The sequence below is a fragment of the Lytechinus variegatus genome, chromosome 7 (assembly GCF_018143015.1).
Source record: "Lytechinus variegatus isolate NC3 chromosome 7, Lvar_3.0, whole genome shotgun sequence".
NCBI lineage: Eukaryota > Metazoa > Echinodermata > Echinoidea > Temnopleuroida > Toxopneustidae > Lytechinus > Lytechinus variegatus.
Window position 1 is genome coordinate 32,639,666 of NC_054746.1, and position 26,788 is coordinate 32,666,453.

The following is a 26,788-nucleotide window of genomic DNA, read 5'->3' on the forward strand; positions in this document are numbered from 1 at the left end:
TGCTCCGATATTCAAATCTCTTGTACACAGGCATGCATTAAACTTTCTATTCAAGTCATTAGTAGATCTCAAGTGAGAATGCGTATTTCACCTCTGGTTTGGATTGGAGAAATAGAAGTCTAATCCTCTCTGTTGACCCCTTGATTGACCCTGTTGGTTCCTTCTCTGACCCTTCCCTGATTGATTCCTGCTGCCCCCTCCTCCTCTTCCACTTTTCTAGTGTGGGGTTAAAAACGGAAATAGACATACAATTTAAAATTTAACCCAACATCCATATTAATAGGGCAAGAATATTGATCTGAAATTGACAGAATAATGAGAGGCATTATCATTCTTGAATAAAAATACAAATAAATTAGTACAAAGCTGTATATCATAAAATGGTGAGCTTCATAAATACCTATTTTTAAACCTCTTCTTGAATTGACAAATGTTTTTGGCATGCAATACTGTGGCGTTTACTGCCAAGATTTCTTATCTTTTTCACCAAAATTGTACTTTTAAACAATCTGTTATTTTTTTGCCTGTGTTAAGAAAGAAACTTGTGAACAGGATATGCTTAGTATGCAAAATTTTAAGACAATCAAATGAATACAGAAAGTTCTCCAAACCTGTCCATTGCGGTATTAGACAGAATGCTTGAATAGATAACAAACTTATAACATCCTTTCCTCAAAAGTAACATTCTGTATGACGGGATATTATTCCTTTTCATACAGAAATATATAAGGCTACTGGGTTATCATTAAACAGCTTAAGATTTCGTCTTTCACAATCAGTCCAGGACTGAACGATAACTGGGAAATTTTTGGTGGTTTAGATGTGCCCGGTATTATTGCTGCTAAACATGTACTTGTTTCTTGAGATTCCCAACATACCTTCGAATTCTAGTTTGAAAGCCACTTGGTCTACCATCACTTAATCTATGAAGTTATATGAGCTGGGAAAACAATCAAAGGTCAGTAGTTAAAATTGGAAAAAAAAAATAAAGAGAGACAATATGTCCATTCCATCATGAGGCAAAATTAAACTTACCCAGATCGTACAAGTACAAGTTCAAAAGGTATTACACCATGAGATAAAATGGAAATATAACTATTTTCATAGCAGATTATTTCAGAACCAAAGTTCATTAGAATTAGACGACCAATAAATATTAGACCAAGTGGCTTTAAATGTGAAGAATGACGGAAATTAATTTAACTTTATCACTTACTGGTCTGCTTGTGTGTCTGCTCCACTCTGGGGCTGTAACGATGGGGGAGGGGTATGTCTCCCCTAGAGATACCCCAGCCTGGTTGAGCTCTGCATTGCTAAGGGTCCAAGGCATGTGAATAGCTCCTCCTTTGATGCCCTTCAGCTCTGGTATCCACAGGCGGATGTAGTCACCCTATATCAGTCCAAAGAGAGGTTATGCAAATGGTAAAAACATTTGTTTCTTCTCCATGCTTTCAGAGATAAAGACACCTGGGCATAAAATCATCACTTGAAAAACCACCTACCAGTAACAGAATGCTATGCATATTTTGCTTAACTGAGCAATTTCTCATTTTCAACAAGTACATGAAAATAATTTTTTTTTTCATACATACAGACACTACATGGTCATTTTGTTACATTTTATTATTTTGAAATCGCCACAACGAGGCGAGTTTCACCAGAGTCAAGTCTGACTAAAAGTCATGTTAAGTGACCAGCGAACTGATATTTCATGCATAATCTCATTGACAAAAATTTGACAGAGAAGATCTCATGAGGATGATCTGACTGACTCAGTGAGGTGATATATAGTAGACAGCATGCAACTTGGAAAATAAAAGTTAAAGTCTTTGTTAGACTTAATTCTATGTGAAACAACCCCTCCTACCCTGGTTTTCTAACATAAATCTGTCTGAATTTCACCACCCATTCATAAACGTTCATGTAGAGAACTTACTTGTGGATCATAGTCAAGTCCCTGCTTGATCATGTTAAACTTCCTGCTCTCACGAGGGTCATTCCCAACTCCAGCACTATACAGCCAGTTGCCATAGTTACTTGTTACATCGTGATCAACCTGCATTTAAACAAACATAGAAATGTATGTATTTTCTTCCTTTAAAACATTCTTATGTTACACAAACTAGCAAATATTTTATTCAAATATCCTAGTAGCAGTTTAATGGGAGCAATGTGACCTCAATTATCTTTAACTCTAATTCTGTGAAGATGTGACCCTACTTCGTTGAAAGGTAACCATCTCTCCCTTAAGGCCATCGCACACCTTACGACTGTTCGCGATCCGATTTTGGAACAAATCGCATTTTGCTCATTTTCTGAAAATGTGCATGGAACATATCATTTTATTTGAGGTTAAAATTCTTTGAAAGAATACCAATATAACCATTTTGAAAGATTGCAAGATTTTATTTTGGAGTTGAGGCCAAATTTGTTTCAAATCGTAGCCAATCGTATGACTGCTATGACATCATTACGACTAGATATCAAATTCACTTTTATTCTAAGAAAGATGATAGCATAGTCACCGATTTTAACATAGGTATTCGTACGATGATTTTGAACATTACACAGTAAGATATTCCAAGTCTCAATATTAGCATCAAATTCTACTACATTTTATTCTGAAATCGGATCGTAGACCAATCGTAAGGTGTGCGGTCGCCTTTATGTGGCCACAAGCCTGTTTCAAACTGACCAATCAAGAAATTCCAAAATTACGAGGCATGTTATTTTCACATATCCTCATGACCAAAAATTTTGACATATCAACAATCCCAAAATTGACCTAAATGCTATGAACATTTTCATGAAAATCTGTTTATTTTTTTAAAAACAAATAGGTATACAATAACAATCTACACACAATTTCATTGAATTGTGATCTTAAATTTCTATTATAGGAATGTCGAAATCTAATCATCTCTACAGCTCACTCAAAAATACAAGCTGAATTATTTTGTCACTTGGTTCTTCATATAACACTGTTACAGCTTTATTGAACTGCTATCTGTAACTCTTCACCTTTACACCAACCACCCACTCGGCTCCCATAGAAACCCAAAGCAATGAAACTAGAAAAATCAGGAGGACAGGAGATACTCACCAACATCTGTTCAAACCATTCTGCTCCCAGCCTCCAATCAAGGCAAAGATCTTTGGCAAGAAAACTGGCCACGTTTTGTCGCCCTCTGTTGGACATGAATCCGGTGGCGGCTACCTCTCTCATGTTGGCATCTACAAAAGGTACCCCTGTTAGGCCTTTAGACCAGGCATCGAACCATCTCTTATTCTTTGTCCACTGTTTCTGAACATCAAGAAGACCTGGGGGTATTACATAAATAAATACAAATAAAATTTACAATTGATAGTAATATTTTGTGCATGGTTTGACATAGATTTACAATTACGCTTTTGTATCCGAGTTAAAGATTTAACTTTATGTTTATACAGTATCCAGAAATAAAATGAAATATTACTGGAATGCCTTTGCATAACTTTTCTCATCACCATTATGAATATTGTTTCATGTACAGTAAACATGTGTTGACCACGGTCACATGTTCTAAAGCAAGCTGACAAGAGATTACCATCGCAGTGTCAGTTATCATCATTTCAGTATTCCCAGATTACATAGTTTTCTAAATTAAGACTTCGGAAAAACAATGAGCTATTAGCTATTTCTGCTGTACATGCATTTCACTGTTAGCAAATTTCTTTTCATAACAGATAATTGCAATCTCTCAAAACTCAAAACAGAAAATATCAACTGATTGAAAATAATGAATCTTACCATTCAGAGCAAACATCTTATTTCCAAACTTCATTGCAACATACTTGAAGTAGTCTCTCCAAATTAGCTCAAATATGACCCTAAAATGAAAAGCAAGAAAGAAGCAAGTAAATCATTGTATATTTCAACAGATCACTAAATGTCTATTTGTCTTGACAATTTTACATGTCAAAATAATAGATACCAGACAAGACCAGCAGATGAGAGAAGAAAAAGGAAAAAAAAAGAAAATGAAAACTAGGAATACATAAGATAAAGAAATTAGAGCTAAGAAGATACAAAGAAACACAGAAAATGAACAAAAATTGGAAAAGGGATTAAAGAAAAAATATTTAAAAATATGAAGGGTAGATTGTTAGCAGATATTATGAAATATGACTGAAAAATAACAATAGAAAAGAGAAGTGAAACTGAGAGGAAAGGGGGTGGGAGATGGGGGGGGGAAAGAAGATGAAAAAAAGATAAATACAAGAAAAGACGAGTAGACAAGAGAAGAGTACAGAAGAGAAAGAGAAATAAATAAAAGGAACTACAGAATTCAAATATTAGTCCTGAACAATGTACAGAATGAGACAACACTCACCAATATGTTGACTGATTTGCAGTTCTCTCCTTTTCATATCTCTTCACCTCTGCATGAATCTTCCTGGGTGACACACAACCATGTGCTAACCTAAAAATTAAAAGAAATTTATAAGAAAAATACCTCACTCATCTCTAAACTGAACATCACATTATTAATATTTTGAACAGACACATCAACCTGTATTTTTTTCATGATAAAATAAATTGATTCTATGGTAGTCTGACAATATGTAAGTATTGGTTTCTATATTGGTTCCAATAACTAATGCCAATTCAATACACAATTTATATATTTGAAGAAAAAAAAATCACAATCCTTTTAAGAGTGAACAACGTAAAAAATTGGTTCCTGTCTGAATTTTTCACTGCTTTCTTTTCAGTTTGCTGTCCATCTAAAATTTACCTCTGAAAGTTTCAAAATAATTTCAGTAATCGATGAACATCAGCAAACTTCAATCTTTGCTAAAAACTCACCATGCTGCAAACTTTGTAGAGTACTCTGACCCAATCAGACCATTTCTGGTTTCCTTGTACTGTGAGATGCAGTCCTGTTTGATTCCAAAATAGAGTGAAATTAATTGTACTTCTTGTTCTATAATTGAAAAGTTGCAGTAACTAATTTAACATGACTGCGAAAGATTGTTTATGAAGGACATAAGAATTAATTTTTTTGCAATGGAATCAAATTCCCAAAGTGACAATAAATGATGCCTGCTCGCTCACTTCATTATTTCAACAAAATGATCAATAAATAACATATCATAGATAAATGGTTTATTGATAAAAATCATGACGTCATTGCGGCTCAGGCCAGATTGTGATGCATTAACAAGGTAATAGTGACACAAAAAATATTCAAACAATAACAGAGATAATTACAAAATAAATGATACGGATAAGGTATAGTATTGAAGCTACTTGTGTTGTGGAATTCTAGAAAAAAAATCTAACTGAAAATGAATTGTGTGTTGGGAAATGATTAGTTTGTATGCCATATCTTAAGACATATAGAGCACAAGATAGTGCTGCAAGTCAGGCGGCATGTTCGGGTTTGGTTCGGTTCGGCAGGGTTCGGCAATTTTTTTCCGAACTTTGGTTCGGTTCGGGGTTCGGCAATAAATGCCAAATTAAATTTAACATATAAAAAAAAAGATCGCCGACCTACAAACAAGTAATCTCTTGCATGATCCGTCATGTATTAATAATAAATTTTGTTTCTAAAAAGAATAGTTAAGATAATTGTTGAACTTTCTTTTGTGTTAATTAACAAAAAATAAATTATTTCTACTCTCATTTTTAAAATGAAAATAAAAAAATAAAAAGAAAAAAATATTGATAACGAGAGAATCAGGACAGGAACAGAATTACAAAGATCAGAATATTTTTTCACGATTATATCATGTAGCTACGATCATGATCGATTACGATGTCATTGCCAACGCAGCTTCTCAAATTGGAAAGTGTTGATCGGGAATGTCGAAATAGTAGACAAACAACCTCCACTCAATTGTTATTATACAGGTAAAATTCACATTCCAAAGAATATGAGTGTTTTAGAAAGTCCCTATTTTCTGAAAAGTGGTAAAATCTGGTCAATGAATTACTTTAAAAAGATAAAATATCAGTCCATTCTTGGTCCAGAAAGATCGACGCTACGTGACTTCAAACATATTTCTAACACGAAAATGAGTACATGGGACTGTACTGCGTATTTTAGTGTTGTGAAATCACTCGGCGTTGATCGTCAGAACTAAGACGGAACTGATAATTTATCATTTCATTCTCAGTAATTGGCCAGATTAAACCACTTTTAAGAAAATATTGACAATGGAAAAACGTTTCAAGTTTGGAATACGAATTTTACCTGTATAATAGTGACCGAGAGCAGGTTGTTTGCACTTCCTGTTTCAACTTTCCTTACCAACCATTTCCGGAACATCGATCAGGGAACATGCGTTGACTTGGTTTGAATTTTTATCTTTTTTGTTTTTTTTTCACCCTCATTCCTTCATCTCTTATTTATTTATCTTTTATATTAATATGGAAATTTCAGAAGGTGGAATATATATACTTTACCATTACTTTGTCAGTCACAAGGAATTAATTTATGTCTTTTCAATTAAATGTACATCCGATTACAGCAATACGTAATTCAACTACACTTTTTAACTGAGTTAAGCTTAAAATGTCCCCACATTTTATAAGGAAAAATATATTCATGTTTAGGCCTGGGACGATTGTCATTATTACCATTCGATTATTTCCTGGAAAAATAATTGAATGATTCGATTGTTCGTCGGGAATCACGTCTTTTAAGTCACAATAGTTGTCCTACTTTATGGTGACCCCCCCCATGAAGAAATCTCCATCAAAGTCACATGTTTAGCATAAATGAGGCCCTTTTCCCCCTTCTCCATGATTTTTTTATATCAAAAGAAACTTCATGAAATGAGATTAAATCTTTCAGTTTATTGTTCCAATGAAAATCTTTCCTAAATTAATACTGGTACCCTGGTATTATGCATTCATCCCTCCAAGTGCCACACCCCTGCATATAAATGAATCAGCCCCGCCGAGTCCAAAGACGTAAACAACTCATTCATGAAGTATATTCTTTGAGACTGAGCCCAGGTGGAGCATTTCACTTGAAAATTTTCATCCCTTGCCCACACCATGTCCCCGCCTCCACTTGTGGCACTGCCCACGATGCTACACATGTATTAAAAAAAAATATTTCATTTGAAATACCTTTCAAAATAACGATTTTTTTAATCATTTGAACCTACATGTATAACTGGGTCTATTTTTGGAGACTAGTCGAGAAAGTACTGGTGAAGGCGGGCGCGTGTTGGAATGTAGTTTTCATTGGTTGAGGGGGATATAAAAAAGTTGCATTGTTCTGAAACATGAAAGAAATTCTCCGGCTCCCACCCCCTATCCTTCCCTCTCTCTTTCCCTCACACGCACACACACACACACAGATGGGGGAGGGGTCAATTTATTTCTGAAGTCATGACCTTTCCTGATAAGGGAACCACATGCCTTCCGCTTCTTTGTTTCCCAAAGTTTCATTGGCTATCCGAAGGTCCAATCAGCTCAAGTGAGCTGGTTATGTGTTTACTTATTATTGTGCACGCACACAATGACTTATTTTGTGTATGAGGGCAAGGTCGGGTGGGATTAACATTTTCGGAGCGCTATCATGTTGGTATGTAACTGTGAATGTGATACAATCATTGATAATTTTTGAAACATTACCTCGGTAACATAATTTTTAAACCTGTAAAAAACAGCTGTCATCATTGTTTTCTTGTCATTTTATTTTTATTACTTGGGTATTAGAGTTATCCCAACGTCATAATCGGGATCTGCCGAACATTCGATTAGTGTAAATTTTGCTAATCGATTGGTGATTGGCGGCATGCCAATCGAACCATTCGATCAATCGATGTTTACTCCCAGGCCTATTCATGTTTATAAAAAAAATGAAAATGATAAAAATTTAATCAAACACGAGACCGAAACTGTCATACTTTGTCATTTACGAGGAATGAATTTATGTCTGGTTCTTTTTCTTTATTAAATACAAAATGATTAGGTCCGATTACGATCACGATCGATTACGGCAATACGTAATTACACCACACTTTTATACAGAGTTTAGCTTCAAAATGCCCCCTCATTTTATCAAGAAAAAATATATTTATGTTAATAAAATATTCTTAAGTTGATAACAGTTCAATCAAAGACAAGATGGGAGCTATCATAGTGGATTTTAAAAATATATTGAGTGGAATTCTCTTTGTGCACAATCACTAACCAATATATATTTTATTAATTTTATACTTAAATCTATGTAGTCATCGCATTCACGCATTGCATACAAACATACTTTTTTTTTACCGAACTTCCGAACCAGGCCTTTGAGTTCGGTTCGGTTCGGTCCGGTTCGGAAGTGCCAAGTTCGGCGAACTTCCGTTCGGTTCGGCTGCAGCACTAGCACAAGACATGGTGAGCCACAGAAATAGCTATGAGTCATAGCAAAATAACAGTGAAATAGGTTAAGAATGATCAAAAAATTGACAAGGATAGGTATTTTACTTACACTTTTCCAAAAGTAGTCTTCAATTCTGGCAAGGCCTGTGCTCTCTCCTCCTCGGAAGGGGAATGCTGACCTTGAATCAGAACCTGGATCTGATAAACAATAAAATAGAATAGAGTCAGAGGAGGATTTTCCAAAGGGGGGGGCACATTTTTCGGAAGACAAATTTGACAAGCAAAAAAAGAAAGAAAAGGTTTTTAACCAAAAATTAAGGATATTTCATACCAAAAAAAATAAGTCTTCACTTTCACAAGTGGGGGCAAACCTCTCATTAATGGCATTTTTACATTTCAAATTTCAATTTCGCTTCTAAAAGGGGAGCGGCACATGCTGGCTGTGCTGCCCCCCCCCCCCCCCCGATACGCCAGTGTATAAAGTTATTGCATCCTGTATCAATCATTCAGTACAAATGGAAAAGCCTAATTTCAAGGGGATTCAGATCACATACTCAATTCAAACATCAAGAACAATTGCCGTAAAAATTAATTAACTCTAAATCATAAATTTTGACAACCTTACCAAAATAAGATTATGTTAGTGTTGATGGCATTCATTTATCAGATAAATCACTATCTTTGTAAAACTGGCCCCAGGTAAGTTTTACTCTAAACATGGCCAGGTTACTAGTTGACACAACATAGCACACATGAACCTCTATGGTGCAGATTTCACTGCCATAATAATGGTAAATGAATATATGAATATGAAGAAAGATTTAAGAGATACCTTTCACACCAAACGATGAGAATGTAGGAATATCCCCTTCTTCTGTTCCTTGTGGGAGACCTTTGAGTGAATTGGGCATGTTGATAGGCGGTCGGATATGAGACCTATTCTCCACCTTCTTTCTGAACTCTGTGTACACATTAGGCACCCTACATATTCAGGAAAACAAATGAATAGAATAAACAGACTATGGTCAATAATCACAAAATATACAGTTGTCACTCATAACTGAATTGCATTCAAATAAGGGAGGGGCACTGAGTAGTTGACTACAGATGATATAATCTAATACTTGATTAAAGAGAACAACAAGATAACATCCATTAAAAGAACTGAATGGACAAGGTATTAAGATGCTTGTACAATATTTTGTATTGATGACATGGACATGGTGGGCAGCCATAGGTCAAAAGGAGTTTAATGGCCCAGCCTTAAAATCCATGCATGAACATCATCAGAATGATCAGATATGTGTTACCTTCTATACTAAAGACATCACTATAAATAGCACTATGTGATTTATTTCTTTTTCTGTATCACAATAACAAAGCACAATCATCCACAGCAGAAGAGCCGAGCAACAGAAATTCAAATGAGAATTCATTCACCAAGGACATAAGAATGACTCCCATGAAATCTTCATCATCTAGGTGACTGGTTTAGTCAAGAGAATAGTTTCAAGTGAATGGGTGGCAGCGGTGGGATGTAAACCCACACCATCAAAATGACAACTTGACAAGTCTTCTATGTAACTTATTTTTTCATGTGCATTGCCTTATATAAATAAGCATGTGCAGCCAAATGGAGTAGCGGCTCCTCTCTCACTTTATGTCATCAAAATCTCACTTTTTCTTCAATCTGGAACCATTATTTGATGAAATGGACATATTCTGTTACATATTTGAAGTTTTGTGCATCAGCTCAGGCCTTCTACATGAAATTTTCTTTTCCATGAATAACACTCATGAACTGAGAAGTAAAAAACGGCAAAGCCGTAATCAATTACATACTACATATGTACCAATACCAGCGTACTGGAGAGCCCATGATAGCAATATGAATAAAAGCTGACTGGTTTGATTAAGTGACAAGGATTTTTTTTTTCAGTTGAGTATTGTGTAATTAGCAGCAGTGGGATGAGTTGAGTCCATGACTTATATTCTTACGTTGGTTTGTCTGAAATATAAGTTGGTTACAGCGGTAGGATATAACATTCAACTTGGTGACTATTCATAAGAGAATCATTTTCAATACAAGCAGCAGGTGGGATATGTATTCATGTAATAATACTGACTACTTTTTCAAGTGATTTAAACGTGTAGTTGGTTTCTCTCTTTATTTTTTAATCATCTGATTTGTTAACAGGAGTAGAATTTGAACTAATGCCATATAATTGGTGACTATCAAGACTTTTAAATACTCAACAATATCCATATACTTCCTGATATTCCTATAATATACAAACTTCACAAGAATATCAAAGTTGATAGGTCGTTTTAATAATTTTTTTTATTCATTTTGTGCTTATAAGTCAGGAAGGATTTCATACTAATTCTTACATTGAAAATTCACAACAAATCCTTTGCCAAACACATGACTGGAATTATCATTTTTTGTCATATGTTTTGTGGGTGGCAGCGGTGGGATATACCCAATTTCATTAAAATTTTCAATGGAACTGTTTGACACTCACCCTTGTGGATCAAATGGTACATCTTGTCTGTGATAGAGGGTGGATCCCCAGAACTTCTTCAATTGGACTCCAAGCTTGGAGCAAGATTGCTGCAAACCAGCTTCCACATCCAGCTCCTCAGAAGTCACCTAATCAAATAAATAACATTGGAATTCAATCAATAAAAACAAGACCTGGATCATGCCGCAGAAGGGTTTTGTTAATAAAGAGTTTACAATAGCCCAAATTTCCATAGTTAATTGGTGGAAAATAAAATTAGATATGATTCTTGGTAGCATTCATTGCCACTGTTTTTGCAACCAGCCCCTGTAGGGAGTTTCACCAGAGTGAAGCATGATCAATTGTCATGCTACAGCATTGCTTTTTAACATTAGTACATGTTTATATATTGATTTATAATTACCATTCGATAAACACACTGTGAGCTATGCACCATCAAATGAATCATATCATTATTTGTTTTCCTTTGTATGTCCTTTCATCTGCTGATCTGCTAACACTCGAAATAAAATTTAAGGTAAATATGTATGAGAAAACCTCACCTCTTCTTGCAGTGCAACTGCAGCAACTTCATCTTTTCCAAACTGCTGGATTAACTGAGGTACCACATCCTCAGGCTGACCACTCCTTACAACCAAGCCACTGATTGAGAAATGGTAATGAGAAGTACGCAGAGGGTGTGTGTGTGTGTGTGAGAGAGAGAGAGAGAGAGAGAGAGAGGAAGGGCAGGGAAAGAGGGATTAAGAGAGAAAAAAGAAGATAATTTTATCTCCGTTCACCAAATTTCTGTTCATGGGCATGCAATCAATTTGAAAAACTGTCTTCATGATATCTACTTGCTTACTCTGGAAAAAACTAACGCAATATGGGAGTAACATTAAAAACGAACAAACCAATGTCATAATCGATTATGAGAGCATGGATAACATCTGTTGTGTTAGAACGAGTCATCACACACATGATACATTATATCACATGACATTGGATTCTAATGGTAAGCCACAACGTGTTTGAAGTGTAAACACTTTGACAATAACAATAAGACCCATTCCCTTTCACAAAAGATATAGATACATGGTGTTACAAATTCATGCACTTATTGTCACACACATCACGACACCACAAACAATTCTTGAAAGTTATCTAGGACCAACCTTCCGACTGACTGAAGAGTTTTTCTGAGATCCTCAACACTTTCCAGGAGGAACTTGAGACGATGCGGACCCGTCTTTGGGAATCCAAAATTATACGTGCTCTTATAATGCCGAGGATCAAAGCAGTAGAGTGGAATCACATTGGTTGCATTCTTATGTGCCCAAAAGAGAACCTACAGGTGAAAGGAGACAACTATTAAAATGCTTGATATTTTATGCTTGGCCTACACATCCTTTAATTATCATAAGAAAAGTTTTATCTTGGTTTAGAGGCCCCATTTATTATACTCTGTTGAATAATAAAACTTTTTTCACTACAGTATGTCTAGCGATATGTTCGGTAATTGACTTAGTGCATGTACTTTAGTTTCTTATTGCAACTTATTTCCCCACATGTCATGTTCCGTCCAATCAATTTTTTATCATACCGCCTCTTGAGTAAAATCCATATGCATTTTCCATCTTTAGACTGTTTACTGCAGGTGGAATTGTTTAACATAGCATTTACCTCATTATCATGGTAACGTAGGTCGTTTCGAAGGAGACAAATAATAATCTTCATTCTTCCTGCCATGGTAGCCTGTTGAAGAAAGTGCACTACACAGGTTTCTGACTAAATCAGTAGATGCTACATAAAGTAAAAAAAAAGAAAAGGAAACAAAGAAATGTCATTCTATCATGGTGGATAAATATGAAAATTCACTTTGAGTACGATAATACTTCTTTGGGAAATCATTTGTTTAGATCTTTTCCCAAATCTCTGAACATAATTCTTTAGTTTAAACATGTTAAGGATACCACTGGCACAAAAAGCCCGAGACTCTGTGAGAAGTGTCTGAAAACCATGTATACCTGCTCAACATTCACCATCAAAGATAACTTAGGCTAGGCTAAAAGAACTGATCACAGTGTGATCACACCACTGGGCAGAGATGCCAAGTTCAAAGTCCAGCTATGCGTGAGATTTTCTGTGAATCTGAGTGAGATCACAGACATTGTGTACAATGTATATGGGGATAGGCTGTGATCATCATGATCATTGGTGATAGTTGCGTGAGGCAGAGATTTAATGGGATGAACAAGAGTCCAAAATGCTTGAATCTCACGCATGTGTGAGACTTGGTAGCTCTGCACTGGGAAATGCAGGAATCTTGCCAAGATGATACAGATACTTTAATGATCAAACATTCTTTTTTTTATAACTGAGTGAGAGACTCCACATCGAGAATTATAAGGTCCTCCCCGGACCGCGCTAATTCTTTAGACATCACTGTCCAGAACCATACATCCTGCGTCCAGAACCATACATCAATTTAGAGGCCTTTTAAAATTAACGTCACATTTACCATCCTATCCAGGGTCCATATCGCCTCGGTATGAAATACGATTCTAGTCAATTTAAAGATTAACACAATTATTAAATGATCTTACTTGTTTGCTTGGCTTTATAGTCTTGAACAAACCTCAGCCGTGTGATAACTCGCACAGACGGGACTCTGAAAATATCGCTTGGCTTGTGCACCACAGAACTTCAGAGAATAGCATGGGGATAGTAAGGGCATGCAGCGCTTGCAAGCGCAAGCCAGTCGCAAATTTCGGAGGTTTTATAACTTGTGAACACGTGCACACTTCACGTGCAACCCTGGGATGTTTACAAAACAATCTTACGAAAGGGGGGGGGGGGCGTTTGACATGCAGGCATCCACGTCGAATCGATGGTAGGCGGTATAGATCTAGATATCAAAGTAGGCCTCACGTTAGAAGATCAATGGTTCGAAGAATCATGAAGCTAATAGCTCCATGGAAAAATTGAATGCCGTCTATCGAAATAGGTAGAAGCATGGTAGGTAAACAATTATGAGGATAGGAATTAAAGAAAAAAAACAACAATATAATGAATGGACTGGCCTTTATGCGGGCGGCTCACCAGTGATCACAGAGACAATTAAGTGACGTGATTCACGTGAATGATAACCTTTTTCTCTTCAAAGAAATCAAGGGATTTTCTATCGATCTGTCTATTTATCTGTCTATCTATTTATCTATCTATCTATCACGGGCATAACTTGTAGTCTTGTCCATTGGCGGCGGAAGCCAAAAATTTAGAGGGTGTCCACCTGAAATTTTGGGATGGACACAGGTAAAAAAATTGACAAGCGCTCCCCAAAAAGGTTATGAACCTAAAATTCCTAAATTTTAGTAAAAATTTTTGACAAGCAAAAAAAATGTCATCAACCTAAATTTTAGGGGGGCGGACAACACACGTTTCAGGGGGGGGGGCCACGTGAATTTAGGGGGGGGGGGACGCATGAAAAAAAATTGACAAGCAAAAAAAAAAAAAAGGTTATCAATAACAACCCCCCCCCCCCCCGCTTCCGCCGCCTATGCTCTTGTCTAAACTAAATATAAGGTTAGAAACGAGAGGGTTGTAATTCCTGATCGACCTTTTTTCTATAGTAATTTTTTTTATAAATAAAAGATTGTTAACAGACAGGTAAGTAAGAGGGATGTTTCAAATTCGTAGGAATTTCGTCACTCATATATCAATTATTTTGTTTTACTTTGTTTTTCAAAAGGGGGCAAGAGGCAGGGCCTTGGGCAGGGCACTTAGTGGGGCGCGGGCGGTTTGCACTATTGTTTCAAGATAAACGGTAGATGGCGCTAGACCACTCTAGTTTGCAGTGCCAGCATTGAATTCTCAAACCATTTGGCGACAAGAAAATCATGTGCACGTTGCCGGGGCACGTTGTGAACTATTGGCATTCAAAGCAATATATTTTTGATAATATATATATATATTTCTTCATTGGAAGCTATAAAGGTCGTAATTTGAGATGAATCATCATTCATTCTCAGAATCAATCATTATTATCAACGGCTTTGTAACGCCATAATAGGCCTACATTAATTATCTTTCTGCATCCGGCCTGGATCTATTTGCTTTTTTAAAGGACAAGTTTATATGGAAGCTTGAAAATGCCACCCAGATGTTCAAATAACCATCTCGTCATATTTATAACCCTTGAAAAAGATGATGAGATGACAAGATCTTGGATCTCGTCGTGTCTACACAGGATGTAGACATGACGAGATCCAAAATCTTATGATCTGATCATCTCTCCCACATGATGTAGACCCCGGGATGTAGACATGACGAGATCCAAGATATTGTCATCTGATCATCTCTTCCAAAGGATGTAGACATGACGAGATCCAAGATCTTGTCATCTGATTATCTCTCCCACAGGATGTATATATGATGAGATCCAAGATATTGTCATCTCATCATCTCTCCCATCGGATGTAAACATGATGAGATTCGAGATCTCGATCGTCATCTGGTCATTTTTACTAAGGGTGTAGCAAGATTATTATCTGAACATAATATGGGTGTCATTTTCCAGCTTCCATATACAAGTCCACTCCCGTGACAAAAAGTTGATTCGAATAAAAGGAGAACAAGCATAACAATGAAAATTTCATCTCTTAAAACAAAGGGGGAAAAATGAATTTGAGGGGCTGGATATGACTTATCACCAGTGGCGTACCTAGGATTTTCCACAGGGGGGGGGGGCAAAATCGTCCGACCAAAAATTTGACGAGCAAAAAAAAAGAAAAAAAAGGGTCTTCAATCACAAATAAAGGATTTCGTACCAGCAAAAAGAATTGACAAGCAAAAAAAAAGGTCTTCAAGCTCGTCAGGGGGACAGTAAAGGTCTTCAAGCTCGTCAGGGGGGGGGGGGCAAAAAAGTCTTTCAAGCTCGTCAGGGGGGGGGGGGGCAGGGATACGTCCTTTGCATGGGTTGTGACCCGTAGATACGCTATAGTGCTTATCACATAATATAAGTTTATAAGAAGCTGCGACCAAGCCAAAAAAAATGACATTTTTATAATGAAAATCCAATTTCGTGATAGATTTTGACAACTAATACTAAAAAAACTTCTCTTTCCTTTTCTCTTTTTTTCTTCTTCGTCGTGAAAAATTTGGGGAGGGGCAAAATGACAAGTAAAAAAACAGTCTTCACTTTCGAAAGGGGGCACACCTCTGTTTTATTGACATTTTTACATTACAAATTTTAATTGTGCCTCTCAAGGGGGGCACGGGATGGCTGTGACCCCCCCTGTACACGTACGTGAGGGGGCATTTTACTTGCGCAAACAGGCTTCAAATGGGGGCACTGTGCCCCCGCTCCCCCCGGATCGCCGCCCTGGTATCTATCATCCATAATTCTTTCAATATTTCAATCAGTTCGCTACCATCAATGTAATATAAAGTTGTTGTAATGGGCAATGGCAGATGTATATCTTTCGCAGGAAAATACAGATAATAATTTGTTACAGTAAATTTTACTGTGAGGTCAAGTTAGAATAAAAAATTATTATTATTACAAGGAGAAAGTATGAGCCTACATTTTTTTAAGAAATCGGAATACATGAAAAATTACTCTCTAAATTCCGTAGATTGAAAGTCAAACTAATATATTTTGGTCATCATGCATTGACCAATCCAAAATTCGATGGAAAGTTTCAAGCGAATAATAGAGTCTATTTGGTTGAAAACTTGATGAACTTTTGATCCCTGATCGCAATCTATTGGATAATTACATTATGAATTATCCAGCAGTATTGTGGTGAGATAAGTTAACAATGATCAGTGTATCCCGTGGATGATTGGCATCATCCTTCCTCTTGGGCTTATAGGTAACATATCCATCTGTTAATAATTATGATATTCGTCGTTTTTAAAGGATCAGCATAAAACAAGCAAATAAAAAAATGAAAGCTTTAACCTTTGTCTTTCTGCTTTTTATCATCAACTATCATCAAAAAGACGAAGAAAAGATGGTTAAAAGCATGTATTTCCAATTTGGCAGATCTCGTTGGTGATTAAAGGTCTAGTCCAGCCATGAAAAATGCTGATTTTAAATCATTAGAGAAAAATCAAACTACAGCATGAAGCTGAAAATGTCATCAACATCGCATGTGCATTGAGAAAACTGCCGTTGTAAGGTTTTGTTTACTTTTCACATAACAGTTAAATATACAACTCAGTGATATTCAAATAGGAGAGTCGATGATGCCGCTCACTGACTATTTCTTCTTTTTTATTGTTTGAATTATGCAATAATTTACTTCTTACAGATTTGATTTGACATGATCAAGATCTGTTCTGTTCAGGGAGAAATCAAAACTCATTTCATATGATATTAAGGAGAAAATTAAAATATTGTAGGCCTATATTTCATATAGTAAAATACAAAAGAAATGGTGAGTGGGTGATGTCACCAGCCTCCTCATTTGCATCCCGATCAAGACTCAATATAACTCGTTTGTGACTTAAGCGAAACTCTATATGTTATTTACATCCAATTTTTTATAGTGCCCTTTTGAATACTATAGTTGTGCTCCCCCCCACTTTCAAATTCGCTCCACCAACCCTGATAATTACAAAGACTCAATTCAGATCATGCAATCACCGATTAGATGATCAATGTATTGATAATTTCAGATTTAGATTAATAGATTTTCTACATACGAATTGATAAAGAGCGAAATAATATTCCATTGATTTACAATGCTATGTACTTGTTTGTTTAAATTGTCACTTCCCACTCTATATTTTTGGTGTTAATTGTTTCTGATGTTAACTTTTTTGTAATTTGTATTTTTGACGTTGATTGTTTTTTGATGATATATTTTATAGTTATCTTGACATGTATTTTAAACTGCAGGGCGCCTTTGTAAAGCAGTTTTAAGAACTGAACAGGCCTACCCTGCAGTATAAAATAAATAAAACCAAATAAATAATAAATATTTTAATTCTCATAATTTGGTATATGATTTATGTGACTTTACTATCAGCACATGTATGCAGTTGTTGGTTCCTCGAAAACGTGGATCATAAGTAAAAGCACACAATACATGGTTACATACCAAAGCAAAAGACCAATTGAGATAATATACACAGATCTATACTGTCATCACAAAAAGTAAGATTTTATGACATACACATAGGCCATACAATCACGTATTTTCAGTTGGTAGCAGAATTTTTTTTATTAGTTATTAATATTACCATTTATACCAACACTGCATTATCTGGTTATCAGCCCGCGGATACATAGATTCCATAGAGATGTATTCAATAATATACATTTCTATGATCGATTCCCGTTCGCACTAGTGGAGGTGCCGTGGCCGAGTGGTCTAAGGCGCCTGGCTATACATAGAAAATCCTTGGTTCGATCCCCGGCCGCGGCACCTATGCCCGTGAGCAAAGTATTTAATGTACAATGCTCTTTTATCCTGCCTTCAAATAAATGGAAATGCTATATGCATTATTGGTAACTTGGTGTGCACTTGTTAAAAAAAAAAAATAAAAAAAAAATACTCTTCGGAGTTGCCCTGGGTTTTTGGGAGGGTTTGGGGTGGGAGGGGACGGGGGCCTCAAGTTTTGGGATCCCCTTTGGTGGGTGATTGGCTCCGGTGTTCGGCTATTTGTTTTATATCGGTTTTTTCATGAGTCTCCAGATTAGTTGTAAATTGATCTCCCTCAATGTGAAAGGAATTAGAGATAGTGATAAAAGAGACCGTATCTTTTTTTGGTGTAAAGATAAAGGGGCCGATATTGTCTTTTTGCAAGAAACCTTTAGTACTAGGGAATGTGAGGATAGATGGGATTCATCGTGGGACGGCACCAGTTATTTTAGTCATGGTTCAGCTCATGGCAAGGGTGTATTAGTTTTAATTGCGCCAACGGTAGATATAGAGATATTACAAGTCTTAAGAGACAATGAGGGTAGATATATATTCATAGATTGTAAGTTTCAAGGGGTTAGGTTGATTTTAGGAAATGTGTATTTTCCTACAAGAAATTTTGAAAATGAACAATTGCAATTTCTAAAACAAATACGAAATACCCTTGCTAAGTTGAATAAAGATAGATACCCTGTTATAATAGGTGGTGATTTTAACATGATCAGGGACAATAATTTAGATTATAATGGACAATCTCTAAATAGGATTTCAAATAGATTTAATCGAGACTTTGGAAAATTTATGGAAGACTTTCAATTTTTTGATGTTTGGAGGGTTCGACATCCCCTGAAAAGACAATTTACATATATGCAAAAGAACCCCTTTATGCAAAGCAGACTTGATTACTGGATAATTTCAGAATGTTTAGAGGAAATGGTTATAAAGTGCGATATAATTCCATCTGTGGCCCCTGATCATCATTCAATTTTTGTACACTTATTCGACAAAAGAAAAAATAACATTATTGGTAGGAAGAGGTCATATTGGAAGTTTAATAACAGTTTATGTGAAAATGAAGATTATGTTAAAGAATTAAGGAAAGAAATTCATGAATTGAGAAATGAATTGCAATCTGAAATAAAAGATAAAAGGTTGTTATGGGATTTTCTAAAAATGAAAATTCGAAGGTTCACACAAAAATTCTCGAAAAAATTGGCTGATAAAAGAAGGATAATAAAAGCGGATTTAGAAAGAGAAATACAGTTTTTAGAGGAACAATTGAAAGGTCGTACTGATGCAAATACCTTAGAAAAACTAGAAAATACAAAAGAGAAATTAAGGGTAATCTATAGTTATGTTAATGAAGGTATTAAGGTTCGATCTCGTGCCTCCTGGTATGAATGTGGTGAAAGAGACTCGCGTTATTTCAACCAGTTGATGCAAAGTAATAAAAGAAAAACCACAATTAAAAAAATTAAAACCACAGATGGAAACATCTGCTGTGATGAAAAAAGAATAAATGAAGAAATCAGAGAATTTTACAGTAGGTTGTATGATAAAGTAATGTGCGTGTGTTCAGATAACCTCTTTGATGAATTTTTTCAAGGATTACCTAAATTGGCGGAGTCATCTCGAGAACTTTGTGAAGGAGTAATAACTAACAAAGAATGTCTAGAAATTTTGAAAGAATTGAAACATAACAAATCACCTGGAAATGACGGTCTTTCTTCGGAGTTTTACTATACTTTTTGGCCGGATATTGGAGATTTAGTAAAAGATGCTTTAAATGAGGCATATTGGTCCGGGGAATTGGCTTCGTCGCAAAAACAGGCAGTTATTACGTTAATCGCTAAAGATGGGAAAGATCCTCTTTTATTGAAAAATTATAGACCTATATCACTTCTTAACGTAGATTATAAAATTTTAACAAAAATTTTGGCTAAGCGAATCAAGAAAATACTTAATGAAATCGTTGTGGGGGATCAGGTGGGTTACATACAAGGTAGAAATATTGGTGAAGCCATTCGTACTATAGATGATGTTATTTTTCATACATCCCATTTTAATCTACCTGGCTTTTTGTTTGCTATAGATTTTGAGAAGGCCTTTGACTCGTTATCACATCATTTTCTTCAAAAGGCTCTGACGGCTTTTGGTTTTGGTCCATCCTTTCAGAGATGGGTCAAAGTTTTGTATACTGATACTTTAAGTTGCGTTTTAAATGAAGGAAATTCCACCGGCTATTTTGAAATAAAAAGGGGGGTAAGGCAGGGGGATCCGCTTAGTCCTTACCTCTTTATTTTGTGTATTGAAGTAATGGCTCATAAATTACAACAAGATAATCTGATTGAAGGAATTAAATTTGGAGATGAAGAAATTAAATTAGCTCTTTATGCAGATGACATGACAATTTTTGCTCGTAATGTACAATCAGTGGATAGGCTAAAAGTTCTATTTGCAGATTTTGAAAAACTTTCTGGATTAAAAATCAATAATGACAAAACTAAAGTATTAAAATTAGGTTCATGCCAACATTTGCATTATGACTTCTCCTTCGGCGAGACCGTGGATTTTCTTAAAGTTTTAGGAGTATTTTTCACCTTAGATGAACATAAGAAAGAAGATCTTAATTACAAAGAAATCTTAAGCAAAATTAAAACACTCTTGAACTTTTGGAAGCTAAGAGATATAACGCTCATGGGGAAAATTCAACTATTGAAGGTGCATATCTATTCTAAAGTCCTCTTCCGAGCGTCTCTTACTCCTGTTCCTAAGTGGGTTTATGAGTCATTGGATAAATTAACTTTTGATTTTTTATGGAAAGGTAAGAAAGACAAAATTAATAGGAATACAATGTTTTTAGACTATAAGCAAGGAGGATTAAAGATGTTAAACTTCCCTGTACAGGTAAAGGCACAGCGAATAATGTGGATTAAAAGACTTTTAAATAAAGATGAAGATATGAAATGGAAACGGTACTTTAATTTTGCCACTAAACATTTGGGTGGAGATTTGTTATTTTCATGTGACTATATACCAGGTTTATTGAAAGTAACAGCTTCCAAATTTTACATGGACTTATTAGAAGAGTGGGTAAATATAAGACATACTAGAAGTACAGAGTTTGGGAAAGTGGTGATTTTTTAATAATAAGCTTGTTCGATATAAAGGGAGTTGTATATTTGATAAGATTTTATACGATAAAGGGGTTTATAGACTGCATCATATTTTGGACAATAACGGTAAACTAAAATGTGATACACATTTTCTTAATTTGAATTTAGATGCAAATGATGTTAAAAAAATTAAGCATATTTATGCCTGTTTATCTGTTAGTTGGAAGAACAATAGTGAAATGAATGCAAAGCATAACTCTGGAATCGATTTCAATTTGGGTAAGAAAATGACTAATTTGATGTTTTTAAAATCAAAAGAAATATACGAACAGCTGTTATATAAAAATGAAATTAAACCTTCCATTTTTGACAGAATTAGAACGAATTATGATCTTACCAATAAGGAAATAGAAAGTATATTTTTAAGACTAAGATATTGCACACTGAATAGTCGATTAAGGGAGTTCCAGTATAAACTCTTGCATAATATTTTATACACTAACCACCACCTTTTCCGTTTTGGTCTTATTTCGACCAAATTATGCTCATTTTGTGAAAGGGAAGAAGAAACGTATGAACATCTATTTTATACTTGTGAATTTTCAAAATCACTTTGGGATCTATGTGCAAGAAGTTTAAATTTTGAAATAGATAAATTTAGTTGGCAGGAAATTCTTTTCGGGAAGCAGGAGAAAAGTAAAGGTAAATATCAATTAATTAATCATGTCTTGATTTTAGTTAAATATCTTATTTACAAAAACCGAGAATTAAAATAACCTCCTTCATTGATTGAAATAAAAAATAGTATTAGGGGGGATCAAAGAGAAGAAAAGAAATTAGCAACAAAGAGGGGGACTCTTACAATCCATTTCTGTAAATGGGAAAACTTAAATATTAGACCATATACTGGAGCCCAGAGCCAGTTCTCCACCGGATAGGGGATGGGGGTGTTCAAGGGAGGGTGGGGGGGGGGGGGAATGACAAGGGCTGGGAAAAAAAAATCATAATCCTTTTTTCTTTTATCCTTTTTTCTCTCTGATCATGTCATATATTTTGTTAATATTTCATTTTGTAATTGCTGAAACGCATTAGTATATTAATTTCTAGTATTTTTGAAGTTTGATGTATAAGTTGTATAATTATATTGTAATGGATTTATTGTATAATTTGTAATTATGTTTCAAATAGTTTGTACAAAGTATGTATGTTGATTTGAGAGAATATAATAAAACATCCTTTAAAAAAAAACAACTAGTTTTGGAGGTGGAGGTGCCGTGGCCGAGTGGTCTAAGGCGCCTGGCTATACATGGAAAGTCCGGGGTTCGATCCCGGCCGCGGCACCGATGCCCGTGAGCAAGGCATTTAATCTACAATGCTCTTTTATCCTGCTTTCAAATAAATGGAAATGCTTTATGCATTATTAAAAAAAAAAAAAAAAAAAAACTAGTCTGTGAAATGTGGAACTTTGTGGAATATATTTTTTTTCCGTATAATTTCTACCACTCAGATTTCTTAGGATTTTTACATACATGTACTAGTATAAAGCCATATGACTGAAAAAATTAAATTGCCGCTTTTTTCCCCCGAGGCTCCACAAGGTTCGCTCGTAATTATTAAATTTGGTAGTGGAACTTGTGGAAGAGTATTGAATGCAGACTATTTTAGCAGGACGTGGCGCCGCGGTCGTGGAATTGGAAGCGCTTCGCTCCGTAATTTCGTTCTATAAAAAAATCACTTGAATTAATTCCTTTTAGGTTCAGAGGCAGATCATTTTTAAATCGTATGGAGGAAACTGTTCAGCAAATTAAACTAGCAGTTGAAAGTGGTAGAACAGATGTGATTCGTCTTGCAATTGATAACCATTCTACGCCAAAGTCATCAAGTGAGTACGGTACGAATGATACAGTGAAATGTGCGGTCATCCTCACCGGCAGGGCCGGGAGCGACAGCGTGGAAGCTCCGTAAAGGACCGTAGTCGACCGATATATGAAGGGGGGGGGGGGGGGGTGGCATTTCTGCGCACCTAATATAACTTAACATGAATTTTCTTTATTCCACAAAAAATTGAAGCTGATATCATCCCAAATGTGTACCGGTAACTTCTTATTCTCTAAAACTATTTCACCAGTTTCTCAGAATAATTAATATTCAAAATGTTGATTCCAAACAAATCATTCTGGACTAGCCTCGAGGCGTCTGGGGAGTAAAAAACATTTACTTTGTGAGCATACTCCCCAATGACTCCGTGTCGGAATGAGATTCCCACGATCCAAGTCAGGCTAAATCAACACTTTTCCGTAAGGTTTGGAGCCCAAATTCACCTAAATGGGCCCAAACCATATTAACCCCCTGTTTATTAATTGAATTATGTTTATTAAATAAATAGTGCTAAATTTGAAAAGAAACATTAAGAGCACGAGCATAACTTACCCAGTCTGTTTACATCGCCATTTTAGAATCTTGTTTTCGATACCAAGATACCACACGCGTGTAGAGCAGGGGCCCGTTTCTCAACACCTGGACAAGTTAGTCATATCTTTATCCACAAACCACGGAGTTAGTTCCAATCTTACTAAACCTGTTTCACGAAAGGCTTCCTAACTAAAATACCTTGATATCGATACTATCGGTAAAAAGAGCAGACGAGACGTAGCCTTAGTCACAAAATAGCATAATTTTCAAAAAGAAAGATTATGACGAAATTGCAAATATTGTGATGAATTGGGAATTACATCTTTTAAAAATAATAGCACAGGTAAATTATGCATCATACATACTTATACCATGAAGACTGGGGCATTCAATTGCTGAAAAATGGAATTATGAATAATTTATTTCATGACTAAAAAATCACATGTTTACGTTGAGATGGGTACCCCCGGGATATCCAATTTTGATAGTTTACGAAAGTAAACCAAAACGGTTTTATTTGTAAAATTATGATAATTATACAATGTTTTACGATTCCAAACATCATCGAAATATAGTTTAACATTCTTTTTTTTTATAAATCCTTGATACCGATCTTACGATTTGACAAATTCTATGCATAAATTAGAGATTAGAATTTATCCAAATGTCAATGGGTCTGAAAACGACAAATACAAGTCCAGTTATGGATGGCCTGACGTGGTAGAATTTTTATCGATTAGATTATTTTACTATTTCAAAATGAATGGTTTTGTGGCATTTTACCAACAGTTTTCATAGTTACTTTGTATTACAATGATCATTGAATGCATTATCCCACTTATTTTGGGATGTAATTTCAACCTCTATGATTGATTACGTAAGATTATAATTTTCAAATTTCTCGGCACTTTTGCATGTCATAGTCTACCCACGTGATGCCACTACGTCATTAAGAAAGAAGTTATGACAGGTTCGGAGGTGTCATAAATATTTAGTGAGGTTGTTGTACCCGATCTTGGTAAAGAGGGCTTCGTGAAACGGTTAGCGGACAAGTAGCTCACTATCTCCGATTTAGTCAAGAAGTTAGACTTATGACGGTGTTGAGAAACGGGCCCCTGCAGTCTAAGATTTAAAATATACTTGCATCGCTAATAAATATTACGAATCGTAAGATATTTGTTTCATTCAAAAAATATAACACGTGTTAAATGATATTTTTTGACTGAAACAAATATTTTACGATCAAATTTAAATCAAAGTTCAACACTTCAGAGTTAAGGAGTCGACATACATGACATACATGAAGGGCCTACCCTACGATTTAAAATGCTCCTTTTCGTAAGGACTTTCAATAACCATTTCTTTTATATAGGTACAACTTATCTTGATTAGTAATGATTGTGATTGATTCAGCTATAGGCCTAATCAATATTTTAATTAGGCCCTTGCTATTTTGTTACCGCAGATTTTTTTGTTTAATTCATCAACTCGAATTAGCACAAATCCAACAATTTTCATTGATTATAATCAATTTCAGCAAAAAATGATAATAATAGTGAAAATGAAAGAAAAATAAATGATTTAGCATGTTTAGTATCATCTTCTTTTTGTATCACCTTTTTTTTGCAGAACGTTATAAACATGTTTTCTTTACCATACATAAAATTTCTTTTTAAAAGAATTGTTTTTATGTTGTTAATCTAATGATGAAGCATGAGGGATAAGAGAGATTGCCATCCATTTCGATATTTCAAGTTTGGTTGAACAAAAAACTGGAAAAAGGGTGGGGAAAAGAGGGAGAAAATAAAAGGAAACATGTATATTTCTAAAAAATTATTTGGGCCTAGATTACCCCGGATGTGTTAAAATAAAATCTGTTTTGCCATGCAATTGATGACAGCCCCCATATAAAAAATAACTTGGCGCCATCCCAGATAAAATGCATCAAAGTGCTATCAAATGACCCCCAAAAATGTTTAAAGGTGATATGTTTGTGTGGCTTGCCGTAAACGCATTTTCTCTCAATGCCGACGGTGGTGGGTGGTGTGCAAAGATCATGCCTATGTAGGACATGTCTGGAGGTGTCTTTCCAAGGACCATTCTTCGTATCGCCCAAATCGGCTTTGTGAAACAGTTGAGCGATATATTGTTCTTATGTAGAGCGGTTCTAATAAAGACCATTTCATGACCCTGGGTCCCGTTGCAGAAAGAGTTGCAATCAAACGCAACTCTAAAAATTACGCGTAACTTGATTTTTCAACCAATCAACAGCGCGCATTTTTGACTTGCGATTGATTTTTTGACTTGCGTTTAAACGCAACTCTTTCTGCAACGGGCACCTCGGGCCCCATAGCGATACATGCCCCAGCCAATCGCGTTCTTTTATCATGGCATGGTGTTTACCACTACCACCACTGTTGTGCATACGGGACACTTCGGTCTGAAACTATTGAGGGAGGGGATGCTGCAAAACAAAGTTTCAGCGGAGCATAATCTGACCAAAATGGACTGGTCTGCTCTTACATGTAGTTTGACTTTGAGCTTTCTACACCAAGGGTGTGCAGAATTGGCCCAAAATGAAAGAAAAACAACAACAAGTACGATTTCCGAACACTTTATAAATTCAGTTATATCAAGCAGCAGTCAAGCACAATAGTTTTTCAAAATTCAGCAAACATTTTGATGAACAGTGAGCATGAAAATGAGAAGTGAGTTGAGATCAGTTTTGCTGTTTTTAGATATCAGCTGGAGACTCTGATTGCACCCCTCTGCATTTGACATGTTTTTTTTTTGTCACTTGAAAAGGGTATAGTGTGACATTGTGTTTTCTGAGCTGTGGTAAAATTTGGAAATATTCAGAATCGCTGATCAGCTATTTTTTACCATATATATTTTTGAGAAAAACAAATTCAATTTTTAACAGCTCTTGAGTAAAAGGTTTGGATTACTTTT

At 35.5% G+C, this 26,788-nt stretch overlaps 2 protein-coding genes across 4 annotated transcripts in view; one reads left to right on the forward strand and one right to left on the reverse strand.

Moving 5' to 3' along the window:
- Positions 1-1,156: 1,156 nt before the first annotated feature.
- LOC121419046 (cryptochrome DASH-like) lies at positions 1,157-13,598 on the reverse strand. The gene is made up of 13 exons (XM_041613326.1): positions 13,482-13,598; positions 12,559-12,678; positions 12,051-12,223; positions 11,439-11,538; positions 10,897-11,024; positions 9,204-9,352; positions 8,481-8,569; positions 4,850-4,923; positions 4,374-4,463; positions 3,791-3,870; positions 3,104-3,321; positions 1,937-2,056; positions 1,157-1,390 (listed from the first exon to the last, which is right to left on the reverse strand). The coding sequence occupies exons 2-13, from the start codon at positions 12,622-12,624 to the stop codon at positions 1,172-1,174; spliced, it is 1,506 nt and encodes a 501-aa protein (XP_041469260.1). The 5' UTR covers positions 12,625-12,678; positions 13,482-13,598; the 3' UTR covers positions 1,157-1,171.
- Positions 13,599-23,070: 9,472 nt separating this feature from the next.
- Positions 23,071-26,788, forward strand: part of LOC121419047 — a 46,138-nt gene continuing 42,420 nt past the window's right edge. For 2 of the 3 annotated variants that reach the window (XM_041613328.1, XM_041613329.1), the window contains exon 1: positions 23,071-23,306. In XM_041613328.1, the coding sequence (XP_041469262.1) occupies positions 23,207-23,306 (100 nt within the window). In that variant the 5' untranslated portion in view covers positions 23,071-23,206. The remainder of the gene's footprint in view (positions 23,307-26,788) is intronic. The other variant, XM_041613330.1, reaches the window with a different exon arrangement.

Coding starts and splice junctions, on each gene's coding strand:
- LOC121419046 (XM_041613326.1), bottom strand. CDS start 12,624: ATGGCAGGAAGAATGAAGATTATTATTTGTCTCCTTCGAAACGACCTA. Junction 3,322..3,790: donor TAAGATGTTTGCTCTGAATG/GTAAGATTCATT, acceptor TAATACCCCCAG/GTCTTCTTGATGTTCAGAAA. Junction 2,057..3,103: donor AATGGTTTGAACAGATGTTG/GTGAGTATCTCC, acceptor GTTTAAATGCAG/GTTGATCACGATGTAACAAG.